Genomic DNA, 15533 nt, shown 5'->3' with positions numbered 1-15533 from the left:
GGCCATGATCAGATCAGCCATGTTCTTACTGAATGGCAGGCAGATCAGGCTTGAGGAGCCAAATGACCTATTCCTACTCCCATTTCTTATGTTCTTACCCTGACTTGGAAATATATCACCTTTCCTTCATCATCGCTTGATCAAAATCCTGGTACTCCCTTCCTAAGAGCACTGTAGGAGCACCTTCATCTCACAAACTGCAGTGGTTCAAAAAGGCAGCTCACCATCACCACCTTGAGGGAAATTAGGGATGGGCAATAACTGCTGCTCTTACCAGTGACACCCACATTCCATGAACAACGAAAAAAAAGATATGAATGACCAATGCAGTTTGCAAAATTCTCACCTTTGGTGTTGCTACAGCAACGCTGATGTCGATATAATCTCGGTAGACCATTTCTTTTGTTGTATCATCAATAACTAGACAGAAAACACAAATTAAACCACTGACAAACTGACTAGTGGCTGAATTCAGAAATAAAGTCATGCCATTGCAGTGGAATCAAATGCTGTAGAAATGGTTTTAGCACACTGATGCACCAATGCACAGTGCAATATAAAGTCTACGTTGCAGCGACTACTAGTATCCTTCCCCTTATGCATTCCCTTTTTGGAATTTTTCTTGATTTCTTCATTTTCCTATTTTCAAAAAAAATTAAGTCTCCTTGCGTTGCTTCCCAGCTGAGGGAGGAACATGATCAAAGTGCTTTTAAATCTCAACTCAATACCACTCAAACAACCCCAGGACATTTCATCACCCTCAGATTGAGAGATCTGGAAACATGTTCAAGAGAACAGAAAAAGGAGTTTTTTTAATTTCATATTAAAAGAAGTGACATCACTTCAAGTTTATTTTGTTGTAAAAAAACAAATCTTGAGAAACTGTTATTTTACTATATGAGTAAGAAGAAAAATAATGAAAATACTCTGCTACAGAGTACAGGCTGAATCAAGTTATATTTTAATTTTCTCTAATAAATTGAACATATTTATGGTGGTCTACCCACGGAAGAATCAGAAACAAGGATAAATCACCACTGTTCACATTCATTAAAGATTTCTCATTGTGAAACACTGGCAGCTTTTATTTACTTAAAAAGAACAATTTATTTCATATTTACAAGACTAAAATTGCTCAAACAAATTGGAACATTTTAGCTTGAAACAACTAATAAAAAGCAAAAAAAAAAATGGAAAAAATCAAATCCAAGTAAATAACTGCAAAGGTATTAGCCAGTAATCGGTTGGTTAAATTTGAAAATAAAAGTGGTTTTATTGACCAACTCTTAGTTAAAACTCTACTCACTAAGGGTCACTGAAATACCCCTCATTTTATTTTATTCTTGAAACCTCCTAGACCCTTGATTTCACCATCACAACTGTAGTGTTCTTAAAATCTGAAATGGACTGGAAATACTGTTTTCTGCTCATGTAGCTATTGGCAAGACTTGGTCTCATCCTTGGTTTTTACTCACCAGCGTTTACCACTGGCTGATTCTGCAGTGCAAAACTGGATGCTTTGACAAATGCAGACATGAAACCTAGCTTCATGTTGTGCTTCTTGAGGAAGGTTTCTTTGTGTAGAGTTCGCATTTCCTGGATATTGCTGCCAGGGAAGGGAAAAAGAAATTTGCCATGAATGGTCTTTGAAACTAAACAGCTCCACAGAACACAACTATTACAGGGATTTTCCAAGGAAGGCTGCACAGTGCCACAGCATGTCAATAGACTGTGCTACAAAATGGCGGGAGGCGGATTTGAATCCACGACTCATGGTGAGATTTACAAGATTCATCCACTACTCACGATAAGATTATACAAAATTCAATGGTCAATCACAAATTCAAACTTAAATTTCTTTGCTTACATGTTTTTTTAAACGAAAACCCAAGTGCTGAGTCCTCCCAAATAGCTCACACCCATATATGAAACAGACAGTTTAATTAGAAGTAGAGGTAATACTTCTTTAAAATAATTAAAACTTAGGAGACCAAATGAGATTGATAGATGGGAAGAGTAACCAGGTTGATCGAAGTAGAGTCATGAGAACAGACTCGCAGAATTGAACAAAAACAAAACATTATCATTGTTGGTAACAATCAGGCTCAAAACAACTTGCATTTACATTGCACCTATAATGTAGAAAACAAGCACTCAGTATCTGTTGAGTGAACAGATAAGTCAACATTTCAGGTGTGGACACTGTCTGAATCCACTCCAAATCATCAGTGGTTTTTCTGAAGGGTGCCCAACGTTGCACATTGCACATGTAGCTTCACTAACAATTTGTACCAACTTAGACTAACTTCTTTTTGATATTTCAATCAAATGTCCTTGAGATATATACCAGTACAGTGGTTAGCCTTGTGAGATTACGCTTGCTTCTTATTGAGTGGATTACTGCAATAGTCAGACCTAAATAATTTGCGACCAGAATCATTTATTATGCTTTACAGATGCTGTCTATCTGCTGAGTATTTCTCACATTTTGTTTTTCTTTCAGAATTGTACTTTTTAATTAAGCAAAAGACAATGGAGGAAAATTATATATTTAAGGTAATAGGGAACAGATAACATTGCAAACAGGTTAATTAATTTAGCCTAAGTGCACAAGAAAAGAATTTGTAAGATTTAAGATGAGAAGGCGTTTCCTCTCTTCTTTCATCCCGCACAAATTACAGATTAATGGAACTGGCTCCCATAATGATTAACAGCATTAAAGAGCAGAGAAAAATGGCTACTTAGGAACAGGATTGAAGGTTACATGGATATATACAGATAAAGATAACAGTGTGGAGAATATACAAGGGCCCCCAAAGTTGTTGAAAAGTATTACATAAAAGTCTTATCTGTTTTCAAGTTCTACTTCCTACTTGAACCTCTCCAGCTCTTTTCATGATGCCAAACTTTTCCTGGTTTAAGTACTGCAATTATTATATTTTTATCTGTGCCCTTTGTTATAGTATTAATTTGAAGTAGGCAACTATCAATGGAAAGCAAGCGTTCATCTGCTTTCAAGTTATGGAGGGCTTCTCAATATGAAGCACAATAGCATCTGCCATCAATCTCTACTTCACTTATGTTAATAAAGTTATTAGTAGCTCTTATTTTTCATTAATGACTTTCAATTTCACTCAAACATTTACTTAGAGACAACTCAACCCTTACACTAACAAGACAACATACCTCATATCTCCCATCACTAAATATCATGTTAAGCTTTTGTGAAGAGGAAGTTGAAAAGCATTTTCTATGCAAAATGCTTATAGCCCAGTACAAGCTGCGCATTAAATAGCATTGTGCTGTGTTGATTACCATCTGAATGGCTTCTATAATTGTTTGAACTACTTTACTTTTTATGTCACAGTACTGAAATCAGCTTAAGGTTTTCGATCCATGCACAACACTCCAGCACTATCATTTCCATCCATTTCACCTGAGCAGATTTGTTGTCTCTTAATGCACAGCTGCCACACAATGAATTGCGCTATACTTCAGCTTTTCCAGCACGAGACAAATATTTGTGACCTTGTCACCTATGTACATTACTCTGGTGACAGTCACTAGCCATGAAGGATACGACTTTCCAGCTCCCCTTATGATTTGTTTTGTTTCTAATCTCTTACCAAAGCTTTTTCTTCCATGTGCCACTGGAATAGTTTCTATCAGCAAATATTTCAGTGCTCTTACTACTGTTAAGCTGCAAATGAGCAATAGGCATAAGTGCAAAGCAGGAGGAAAGGGGTGGGGAGACAGGGTCAGTGCTCACAAAAATTCTTCAGAGCTAAACAACATGTTTGAACTTGACAGAACTTTATAGAAAAAATATACAATGTGAAAGGACAGTTATACCACAGCTTGACATAACACTATCAGATTATATTTCATTATTACAGGAAAATTAATCCGCATGTACAAGTTAATAGTGGATACAGATGAATCAACTATAAAAAGTCAATTACCATCTTGACTTTCCTTTATAACTGTACTAACTGAAGGAAACAGTGCAAAGATCGTTTATGCAAAGTAAACACATGGGCTCACACTTTAACTGGAGGGCAAAAACATTACGAGAGAACCTCGAAGCATATGACACACCCTGAAATGAGAGTGATGCTGAGGCCCAGTCAATTTTAAATCATGTGCCTGTTTTTTCATGTGGATAAAGTTGCTCATTATTCTGCCATTAACACTCTCTCTGGACGAATGCTTTGTCTTTCACCACCAGCATTAACACGCTCTTCGCCTACGTCCCATGACAGCTGTGTTATTTAATCTCTCCTGCCCTCTGCCTCCATCACACACTTTCCCTTTTGTTCTCTTCCCCATCAACTTGCTTAAAACCTAATTCTTCTCCAACCTTTGCCAGTTCTGATAAAAGGTCACAAACCTGAAACATTAACTCTGCTTCTCTCTCCACAGATGCTGTCTGACCTGTTAAGTATTTCCAGCACTTTCTTTTTTTATTTCAGATTTCCAGCATCTGCAGTATTTTGCTTTTATTTAAACTGATGGATGTCAGCAAATCGTGTGGGCTTCAGCCCCACCCACACGCGACACAATGATGGAATTTCCAGTGGAAGTCTTGGCTCATACCTGATGAGTCACATAACATTTGTGCTGGAGTGGATAGTGGTGGCAGGGACAGTCAGGTTACGATACATCGGAGGGCCTTTCCTAGATCAGTTCAGCGGGACAGAGATGTGGAACTCCAGGACCCAGCCACGAAAAGCAATATGCTTGAGTTACACTAGCAAATATATGAGGTATTAGCGAGTGTGCCAAACACTCTGGCCATTCTATTGGGATAGATGGATGAGTCCATTTCCAGCATGTGTGGGGTGCTGTTACATTGTCACAGCAGCATTTTCACTCATCAATCTACACTGGACAATATGGCCATGTTCAGGGATAAGGCAGCCAGGCCATCACAGCAATAGTCTAAGTCATCAGCCTTTGTAGCTTTCATGTATGTTCAGACAGCTGCACACATACTCTGGGCTCCAACATCTGTTCCACCTTGGAGAAACTGGGACATTGGAATGCCTTAAAATAATTGTTGGGCACAGTTTTGCATGAACTTCTTGCGATCACATACAAGAAATTCCTGCTGATTGATAAGCGCTCCTTGCTGGTCATGAGGCATCCTGATGGTTACACGTTTACAGTCAATCACATCCTGCACTGTCCTTTCACCACAGCCCTGCAAATATTTCTTATATCCAATTCCCTTTTCAAAGCCACTACTGAATCCACTTCTCAGGTAATGCATTCCAGTCATAACTCAGTGTAAAAAAAAAATTCTCATCTCCCTCTCGATTCTATTGTTAATTATTTTAATCTGTGTTCACTGGTTACCAATACTCCTGCCAATGGAAACAGTTTCTCCTTATTTACTCTCTCAAGTTCCTTTATAATGTTGAACATCTATTAAGACTTCCTTTAAGCTTTTCTGCTTGAAGGAGAACAATCTCAGGTTCTCTATTATCTCCTTCTAACTGAAGTCCCTGATCCTGGTATCATTCTGGTAAATCTATTCATCCTCTCCAAGGCCTTGACATCCTTCCTGAAGTGTGGTGCCCAGAATTGGACATAATTCTCCTGTTAGCATAACTTACTTGCTATTGTACACTATGCCTCTATCTGTAAAGCTAATGACCTTGCATGCATATTTAATGACCTTACCAGCACATCCTGCCACCTTTAAAGATTGTGTACATTAATCCCCACGTCTCGCAAGTTCCCATAACCATTTCATATTGTACCATTTAGTTTATACTGCTTCTCTTCCTTTTACCTCCCAAAGTGCATCACTTCATACTGCGCTTCATTAAATTTCATCTGTCACGTGTCTACCCATTTCTCCAATCTATGTCCCTCTGAAGTCTGTTACGATCCTCCTCACTATTGACTGTATATCCAAATTTGTGCATCTGCACCGTGGGTGGCTTAGCTGCATGGTTGGGGGGGTGTGGAGGAAGAAGAGCAATAGTGATAGGAAATTTTATATTATGGGAAACAGACTGGCACTTCTGTAGCCATAGACAAATCCAGGATTGTACGTTGCCTCCCTGGTCCCAGAGTTAAGGATGTCATCGACCAGTTACAGGACAATGTGAGGAGCAAGTGTGAACAGCCAACGGTCGTGATCCATATTGAACCAATGAAAGAGAAAGAGTGTTGAGGTCCTGCAGGCAGAGTTTAGGGAGGTAGGAGAGAGACTGAAAAGCAGAACCTCAAAAGGTAGTAATCTCTGGATTACTCTCGGTGCCACGTATGAGTGAGTACTGAAATAGGGATGATGAATACATAGGTGGAGAGATGGTGCAGGACGGACAGCTTTAGATCTTGAGGCATTGTGACCACATCTGGGGAGGTGGGACCTGTACATGCCACGTGGGTTGCACCTCAACAGGGGCGGGACCAATATCCTCACAGGGGATTTTGCTAGCCCTGTTGGGAAGGGTTTAAACTATCTCAGCAGGGGAATGGGAATTTGAGAGTAGATTCAGAAGGGAGAAAAGTTGGAAATGGAATGCAGAAAATTAGTAGCATGTTGGAAGGCAGAGGAAACAAAGGCTAGAACACAGACTAGGAAATAAGGCAGATGAGCTGAGAGCACAGATGACACTTGGGAATATGATATTATAGCTATTACTAAGTCATGGCTGAAAGGAGGGCAGAAATGGCTGCTCAACATTCCTGGTTATAGAGTTTTCAGACGAGATAGAGAGGGGGATTCAAAAAATTGTGGGGGGGGTTGTAAGATCGATTGAAGAAATAATTATAGCTTTGAGGGTTGATATAAAAACATAATAGGAGTAGACAATGCAATCCCTTGAGCCTGCTCTGCGATTCAATAAGATCACGGCTGATCCTCTGTCTCAACTCCACTTTTCCACCTGCTCACCATACCCCTCGATTCCAAGACAGCAAAAAAATCTCTCACCCTTAAATATACCCAAGAACAGAGTTTTCACAAGACTTGAGGTAGAGAATTCAAAAGATTTACAACCCTCTGAGAAAAGGTTTCTCCTCATCTCAGTCTTAAATGATCGACCCCCTATCCTGAGACTGCGCCCCCATGTTCTAGATTCCCCACCCAGGGGAAACGACTTCTCAGTGTCTATCCTTTCAAGCCCTTCAGAAACTTGCATGCTTCAAATGAGATCACTTCTCATTCTTCTAAACGCCAGAGAATATAGACCTAATTTACCCAGCCAGTCATAGGTCAACCCTCTCATCCCAGGAACCAATCCAGTGAACCTTCGCTGTACTGCCTCCAATGCAAGTATATCCCTCCTTAAATATGGAGACCAAAACTGCACACAGTACTCCAGGTCTCACCAAAGCCCTGTACAATTGTCCAGGTAACTCTCCCCTCCTTGATGCCCTGCAATATCTGCAGCTCTGACTCCAGCTCAGCAACTTTCCCAACACTGATGTAAGGCTCACCGGCCTGCAGTTCCCTGGCTTATCCCTGCTGCCCTTCTTAAACAAAGGCACAACATTATGGGCGGCACAGTGGCGCAGTGGTTAGCACCGCAGCCTCACAGCTCCAGCGATCCGGGTCCAATTCTGGGTACTGCCTGTGTGGAGTTTGCAAGTTCTCCATGTCTGCGTGGGTTTCCTCCCACAGCCAAAAGACTTGCAGGTTGATAGGTAAATTGGTCATTATAAATTGCCCCTAGTATAGGTAGGTGGTAGGGGAATATAGGGACAGGTGGGGATGTGGTAGGAATATGGGATTAGTGTAGGATTAGTATAAATGGGTGGCTGATGGTCAGCACAGACTCGGTGGGCCGAAGGGCCCGTTTCAGTGCTGTATCTCTAAATAAAATAAATAAATTAGCTATCCTCCAGTCTTCCGGTACCTCACCCGTGGCTAACGATGATACAAAAATCTCTGCCAGGGCCCCAGCAATCTCCTCCCTTGCTTCCCATAGCATCCTAAGATACACCTGGTCAGGCCCTGGGGATTTATCCACCTTATTAGCGAGAGACAGCATGGTTTTGTGAAGGGGAGATCGTGTCTTACTAATTTGATTGAGTTTTTTGAGGAAGTGACGAAGATGATTGATGGAGGAAGGGCAGTGGATGTTATCTATATGGACTTTAGTAAAGCCTTTGACAAGGTCCCGCATGGCAGACTGGTACAAAAGATGAAGTCACACGGGATCAGAGGTGAGCTGGCAAGATGGATACAGAACTGGCTCGGTCATAGAAGACAGAGGGTATCAGTGAATGGAGGAATGTGACTAGTTGTGTTCCGCAGGGATCAGTGCTGGGACCTTTGCTGTTTGTAGTATATATAAATGATTTGGAGGAAAATGTAGCTGGTCTGATTAGTATGTTTGCGGACGACACAAAGGTTGGTGGAGTTGCGGATAATGAGGATTGTCAGAGGATACAGCAGGATATAGATCAGTTGGAGACTTGGGCGGAGAAATGGCACATGGAGTTTAATCCGGACAAATGTGAGGTAATGCATTTTGGAAGGTCTAATGCAGGTGGGAGGTATACAGTAATTGGCAGAACCCTTAGGAGTATTGACAGGCAGAGAGATATGGGCGTACAGGTCCACAGGTCACTGAAAGTGGCAACGCAGGTGGATAAGGTAGTCAAGAAGGCATACGGCATGCTTGCCTTCATCAGTCAGGGCATAGAGTATAAAAATTGGCAAGTCATGTTGCAGCCGTACAGAACCTTAGTTAGGTCACACTTAGAATATTGCGTGCAATTCTGGTCGCCACACTACCAGAAGGACATGGAGGCTTTGGAGAGGGTACAGAAGAGGTTTACCAGGATGTTGCCTGGTCTGGAGGGCATTAGCTATGAGGAGAGGTTGGATAAACTCGGATTGTTTTCACTGGAACGACGGAGGTGGAGGGGCGACATGATAGAGGTTTACAAAGTTATGAGCGGCATGGACAGAGTGGATAGTCAGAAGCTTTTTCCCAGGGTGGAAGAGTCAGTTACTGGGGGACATAGGTTTAAGGTGCGAGGGGATGTGCGAGGCAAGTTTGTTTTTTGTTTTTTTACACAGAGGGTGGTGAGTGCCTGGAACTTGCTGCCAGGGGAGGTGGTGGAAGCAGATACATCTTGACAAATATATGAATAGGAAGGGAATAGAGGGATATGGGCCCCGGAAGTGCAGAAGGTGTTAGTTTAGGCAGGCATCAAGATCGGTGCAGGCTTGGAGGGCCGAATGGCCTGTTCCTGTGCTGTACTGTTCTTTGTTCTTAATGCGCTTCAAAACCTCCAACACCTCCTCTTTTGTAATTTTGATATGCTCCAGAATATCACTGTTCCCTCCCTTGACCTCACTAGCTTCCAAGACCTTCTCCACGGTATATACGGACGAGAAATATTCATTTAAGACCTCGCCCATTTCCTGTGGCTCCACACAGATTGCCACACTGATCCTTAAGGGGACCTACTCTCTCCCTAGCTACCCTTTTACTCTTAATACACTTATAGAATCTTTTAGGATTCTCCTTTATCTTATCTGCAAGTGAAATCTCATGGCCCCTTTTCGCACTCCTAATTTCCTCAAGTGTAGTCCTACATCCCCTATACTCCTCGAGGGACTCGCTTGATCCCAGCTGCCTGTACCTGACATATGCCGCCTTCTTTGTCCTGACCATACCCTCAATATCCCTCGTCAACCAAGGTTCCCTAAACTTGCCAACCTTGCCCTTCCATCTAACAGGAACATGCTGGCCCTGAACTCTTCCTATCTCACTTTTAAAAGCCTCCCCTTGCCAGACGTCCCTTTACCTGTAAGCAGCCTCTCCCATTCAACTTTTGAGTTCCTGTCTGATGCCATCGAAATTAGCCTTCCCCCAATTTAGGACTTCAACCTGACGACCGGTCCCATCCTTTTCCATAACTATTTTGAAGCTAATAGTGTTATGCTCACTGGTCCCAAAGTGCTCCCCCACTGACACATCAACCACCTGCCCATCCTCATTTCCTAACAGGAGGTCGAGTGTAGCCCCTTCTCTAGTAGGGCCATCCACATACTGCTTCAGAAAACTATCCTGGACACACTTAAATTCTTCCCCATCTGATCCCTTAGCACTAAGGCAGTCCCAGTCAATATTAGTGAAGTTAAAATCACCAACTATTACAACCCTATAATTCCTACACCTATCTGTGATTTCCCTACATATATGCTCCTCCACTTCCCCCTGACTATTGGGGAGCCTATAGCATAATCCCATCAAAATGATCACCCCTTCCTTAATTCTAAGTTCCACCCATATGGCCTCGCTGGACATTCCCCCCGGGATATCCTCTCTAAGTACTGCCGTGATGTCCTCCCTAATCCCTTTTACAAGCATGTTGCCTTGTGACGGGAAGTGGTAAGTTGGGGGTGGGGATGGGAGGAAGAGAAGCAAATGGATTATTGCTGCACGCCGAACATCACATTTATAGTTTTTGGAAAATCGCACAATGTTTCAGAAGCACACATCCGCCAAGTTCAAAGGAATCAGTGGAAGCGATACTGGTCCAAATAAGGCAGAGAAAGAAGGATCTCTTTGGGATAAGGAAGCCTGTCTAAAGGAAGTGCCCAGGCACTTTGGAAGGAGATGAATATGGGAAATCAGTGCTACCTCGATGACCCAATGCTGCAAGACAACTAATGAGATAACTAGCCATCTCATGACCTTGAGCTACACTTTCTAAGAATGCACTGTATCAAGCATGTCTGCCACTTACAACCATATTCCTTCACAATATTAAAATGCTTGAAGAGATTAGCATTAATGCTTACGAGGGTACCACGAGGCTCTTTTAACACTCCAGGCTTTATCTGCAACATTTCCCTCGCTCTTAGTCTCACATGACCTGAATCCATGGTAACTGCTTCTTTTACAAACTCTTTTTACCCCATTATTGTACAGTTACTCCAGAATTGGCCTTTATAGCCACTCCAGGCGCTGCTTCACAAACCACTGACCACCTCCAGGCGCGTATCCATTGTCTCTCGAGATAAGGAGGCCCAAAAGAAAGATAAGAAGACTGCTGCCTGAGTTAGACTTGCATCTCACGGTAATCAGAAGCATTCTTCTTAAAATAGAAGACAACTCATACACATCACTAACTATGGATGGTGTCCCCCATCCCACCACTGACCTGCTTCAAGGTGCTCCAGAGAAGCAGACATCAGAGGGAGTTGAGACAAGGAGGAGAGTGGGCAAGTGTGAGCTGCAAGTTTGTTATTCTGTTTATTTTGTTTTCATCAAAAGCTCTGCTGCCCGCATTGTTACGATCACCTGGTTCATGGTTTGTTTTCATTTTCTAGAGGTAACTTTTAATTTGGGAATTAAATTTTTTTGAATGCAAAACAAATTAAAACTCCTGGTTTGAGAAGCTGGCAAACAAACAGAGGGTGGTTACATATCAATGTTTATTTACTATGGTCATATTGCCAAGTGTAAAGATCCTACACAATGGGAACCCTTCTTAACTTCTTGATGGGAGCCAATGTAGGCAGCAGGCACTGGGATGATACGAGAATGGGATTTGGTGTGAGTTAGGATACTATTATGATCCCATTCAGGACCATTAACGTTTAAAAAGAGTTGAATTCCCAGTTATTACTGAAAGGATTACGCCACAAGATTTCATGTTTTCACCAACAAAAAATACTGTACAAGAGTTAACCAAAGCAAAATACTAGTAACACTACAGTTTGGAAACATTTATATTTTAACTTTAAAATCTTAACAGAACATGAAGTCATGCTTTAAATTCTAAATCTCAACAGAGCACTCCTATTCGACTGTTTACTTTTACCCCAAGAAATTCCCTATACGTTACGGGATCTTGGCGTTTTGTGCACTTCACCTGGAACCAATCCAAAGTGTACCACAACTCTGAGGAATCTGATTTCCTTAATTAGCTATCTTCTGAGGTGTCAGACCTCCTGGAACTGGACTTCCCCAGTTGAGCATGAGCTTTACTGAAAACAAAATCACCCCTGGTGCCAGATGGCCTCTTTGCTCCTGAGTCCAACCGACTTCCAAAAGCCAACGGACTGTCAGCAAGCACATAGATCAAGAGCCCAACAGGCACCCCCTGCATTTTCTATCTCCATAGCAATGTGGTATACGTGTGATGTTCCAGATAGCAGTTTAAACTAATTAGTTCCAACTCCAAATTATATGAATAATTGAAACCAGTTAACAGGAGGAGTCTGTAGATGGGAGTCTGGTCACAGGAGGGGTATAGATGGAGGACAGTTAACAGGAGGGATATTTAGATGGGGGTCTGTAGATGGAAGTTCATCTCTGGGTCAAATATGACACTAACACCACCACTGCCTCCTCTCCTTGCCAAACACTCACCATAGTTGCACCTATGAGATACATGTTAAGACAAATCCAAAAAGCAACTTACATGCATTGCAGAAGTTTCTCCAGAGAAGCAAACAGAACCATAATAGAATTTTGGACTTTGCTATTTTCCAAGGTTCCACCTTTAAAATACTTTAATACTGGGAGGGAAACTGAATTGCAGAAGAGTTTATTAACTAGTTCTGATGCACACTTGATGGGCTCTTGCTATGAAGCAGAAAGATAGTCTTCCTTTACTGTTGCAAAATGATTATAGACATGTTACAACTGTGAAATGATTGCATTCAATACACAATGTTGGAAACAGGAGCTTTATTCTGCATCTAACCTATTGTGTTTACGTAACTGACCTTGAAGCACTTGATGCTGACACAGTTGGCATCAAAAGTGGAAAAGTGCTCCAACCCCAGCACTGAACTGGAATCTTAAACTGTTCAGTGAAGACAGAATTCTCTGGAAATATTGATAGTGCAACAATTAAAAAAGAGAAAATCTGTATTTAAAATGAAACCAGCAATGAAACAGTTAAGGCCAGTGAAAGTGGATAGTGTGTCCACTGACTTGATAAAAGGTGTCTATGTCTGTGTTTTCCCCTTAACCCTGTTTGTTTTCCTGCACTTAAGCTCATTAACTCTAGGATTACTTCCCTAACACCATTATGCATCCCCAAGATGCAAGAATACAAGAAAAGGAGCCAGGAATGATAAAATCTTCTAGGCTAACTATATCAAAATTTCATTGCCTCCTCATTAAACTGCTTTCATTTGAAGACCAGGCTTCTCCCTCGAGGGTTTATCTCTCTCCCCCATCTCTTCCCTCCTTCTCTTCAGTCTCCAGGCAGATGTCAGTCTTGTAAAGTGCATTCTTCGCTAATCTGTTTAAATAGGTATTATTACAGCACACAACACTATCCTGAAGAGCTGTAAACCAAAACTAGCATATTAGCCCCTTAAAAGAAATGTTAAAAGCATCATTTCCAGCACAAGAGACAAATATTTTCCCTTAAATTAATATTGTGCAGTCTGTCCACCTTACAACAAAAGCACATTAGGAACAAATATTTACATGAGCTTGTCTTTAAGTGGAGATGATATTTCAGTTTGCCAAAGGGTTTAAATGGCATATGGAAAGAAATTTCCTAATGATAGTAACTGAGGCCATATCTTGAACTTCCAGTTTAAAAGCTAACACTCTGCCCTGTAAACCTTCTCTTTACTGAGCATTCAAGGTTTTCAGAGTCAGAGTTTCACAAGAGCTCTGCGATTACTTCAATATAAGACTGGGGTGGGAAAGAGGAGGAGAAAGCATCAAGATTGAGAACTAGAATAGAATATGGGGAACGACCATGATGGTGGACATCATTGTGCCCCGAGTTTTTTTTATTCATTCATAGCATGTGGGCGTCGCGGGCTAGGCCAGCATTTACTGCCAATCCCTAATTGCCTTTGAGGTGGTGGTGGTGGTGAGCTGCCTTCTTGAATCTCTGCAGTCCACGTGAGGTAGGTACACCAACAGTACTGTTAGGAAGGCAGTTCCAGGATTTTGACCCAGCGACAGTGAAGGAACAGCAATATAGTTCCAAGTCAGGATGGTGCATGACTTGGAGGGGAACTGGCAGGTGGTGGTGTTCCCATGCATTTGCTGCCCTTGTCCTTCTAGTTGGTAGAGGTCGCGGGTTTGGAAGGTGCTGTCTAAGGAGCCTTGGTGCATTGCTGCAGTGCACCTTGTAGATGGTACACACTGCTGCCACTATGCGTCGGCGGTGGAGAGTGTGAACATTTGTGGATGGGTTGCCAATCAAGCGGGCTGCTTTGTTCTGGATGGTGTCAAGCTTCTTGAGTTTTGTTGGAGCTGCACCCATCCAGGAAGGTGGAGAATATTCCATCACACTCCTGACTTGTGCCTTGTAGATGCTGGACAGGCTTTGGGGAGTCAGTAGGTGAGTTACGCACCGCAGGATTTCTAGCCTCTGACCTGCTCTTGTAGCCACACTATTTATATGGCTACTCCAGTTCAGATTCTGGTCAATGGTAACCCCAGGATGTTGATAGTGGGGGATTCAGTGATGGTAATGCCATTGAATGTCAAGGGGAGATGGTTAGATTCCCTCTTGCTGGAGATGGTCATTGCCTGGCACTTGTGTGGTGCAAACGTTACTTGCCACTTATCAGCCCATGTCTGGATATTGTCCAGGTCTTGCTGCATTTCTACGTGGACTGCTTCAGTATCTGAGGAGTCACGAATGGTGCTGAACATTGTGCAATCATCAGCGAACATCCCCACTTCTGAGTGTATTATTTAAGGAAGGTCATTGATGAAGCAGCTAAAGATGGTTGGGCCCAGGACACTACCCTGAGGAACTCCTGCAGTGATGTCCAACAACCACAACCATCTTCCTTTGTGCTAGGTATGACTTCAACCAGCAAAGAATTTTCCCCGATTCCCACTGACTTCTGTTTTGCTAGGGCTCCTTGATGCCATACTCAATCAAATGCTCCCTTGATGTCAAGGGCAGTTACTCTCACCTCACCTAGAGTTCAGCTCTTTTGTCCATGTTTGAATCAAGGCTGTAATGAGGGCAGGAGTTGAGTGGCCCTGGCGGAACCCAAACTAAGCGTCACTGAGCAGCTTATTGCTAAGCAAGTGCCGCTTCATAGCACAGTCGATGACACCTTCCATCACTTTACTGATGATTGAGTGTAGACGGATGGGGCAGTAATTGGCCAGGTTGGACTTGTCCTGCTTTGTGTGTACAGGACATACCTGGGCAATTTTCCACATTGCCAGGTAGATGCCAGTGTTGCAGCTGTACTGGAACAGCATGGCCAGGGGCGTGGCAAGTTCTGGAGCACAGGTCTTCAGTATCATGGGTTTGTGCCAGTAATTAATCACCTTCTCAAGGGTAATTAGGGATGGGCAATAAATGTTGGCCTTGCCAGCGATGTCCACATCCCAAAAACAAATTTTAAAAATCAGTGAGCTGTCAATCTCATTGTACGCCACCACACGGAAGGAATAACTGAAGGGTAGACCTTCCTATAGTCCCAGACCAGTCCAGAAATGCACCAGCAGAGGCCAATTGAATTTTTGCTGTGAATAGTTATGACATGGGGAGATTCAGGAAAGGGTTAAGGGGTGAGAAAACATACCGTAAGTATGTCCCTCTCG

The 15533-nt window shown here is 42.4% G+C and overlaps 1 protein-coding gene across 1 annotated transcript in view; it reads right to left on the bottom strand.

Moving 5' to 3' along the window:
• The window catches only part of dlst (dihydrolipoamide S-succinyltransferase), a 68865-nt gene that overhangs the window by 24450 nt on the left and 28882 nt on the right, over positions 1–15533 (bottom strand). The window contains exons 12-13 of the mRNA XM_068038669.1: positions 1476–1606; positions 347–420 (exon numbers count right to left, since the gene is read on the bottom strand). Of these exons, the coding sequence (XP_067894770.1) occupies positions 347–420; positions 1476–1606 (205 nt within the window). The remainder of the gene's footprint in view (positions 1–346; positions 421–1475; positions 1607–15533) is intronic.

The sequence above is a fragment of the Heterodontus francisci genome, chromosome 9, assembly GCF_036365525.1.
Source record: "Heterodontus francisci isolate sHetFra1 chromosome 9, sHetFra1.hap1, whole genome shotgun sequence".
NCBI lineage: Eukaryota > Metazoa > Chordata > Chondrichthyes > Heterodontiformes > Heterodontidae > Heterodontus > Heterodontus francisci.
The sequence above is the reverse complement of the archived record's forward strand: the minus strand, read 5'-3'. Positions and strand labels throughout refer to the sequence as shown.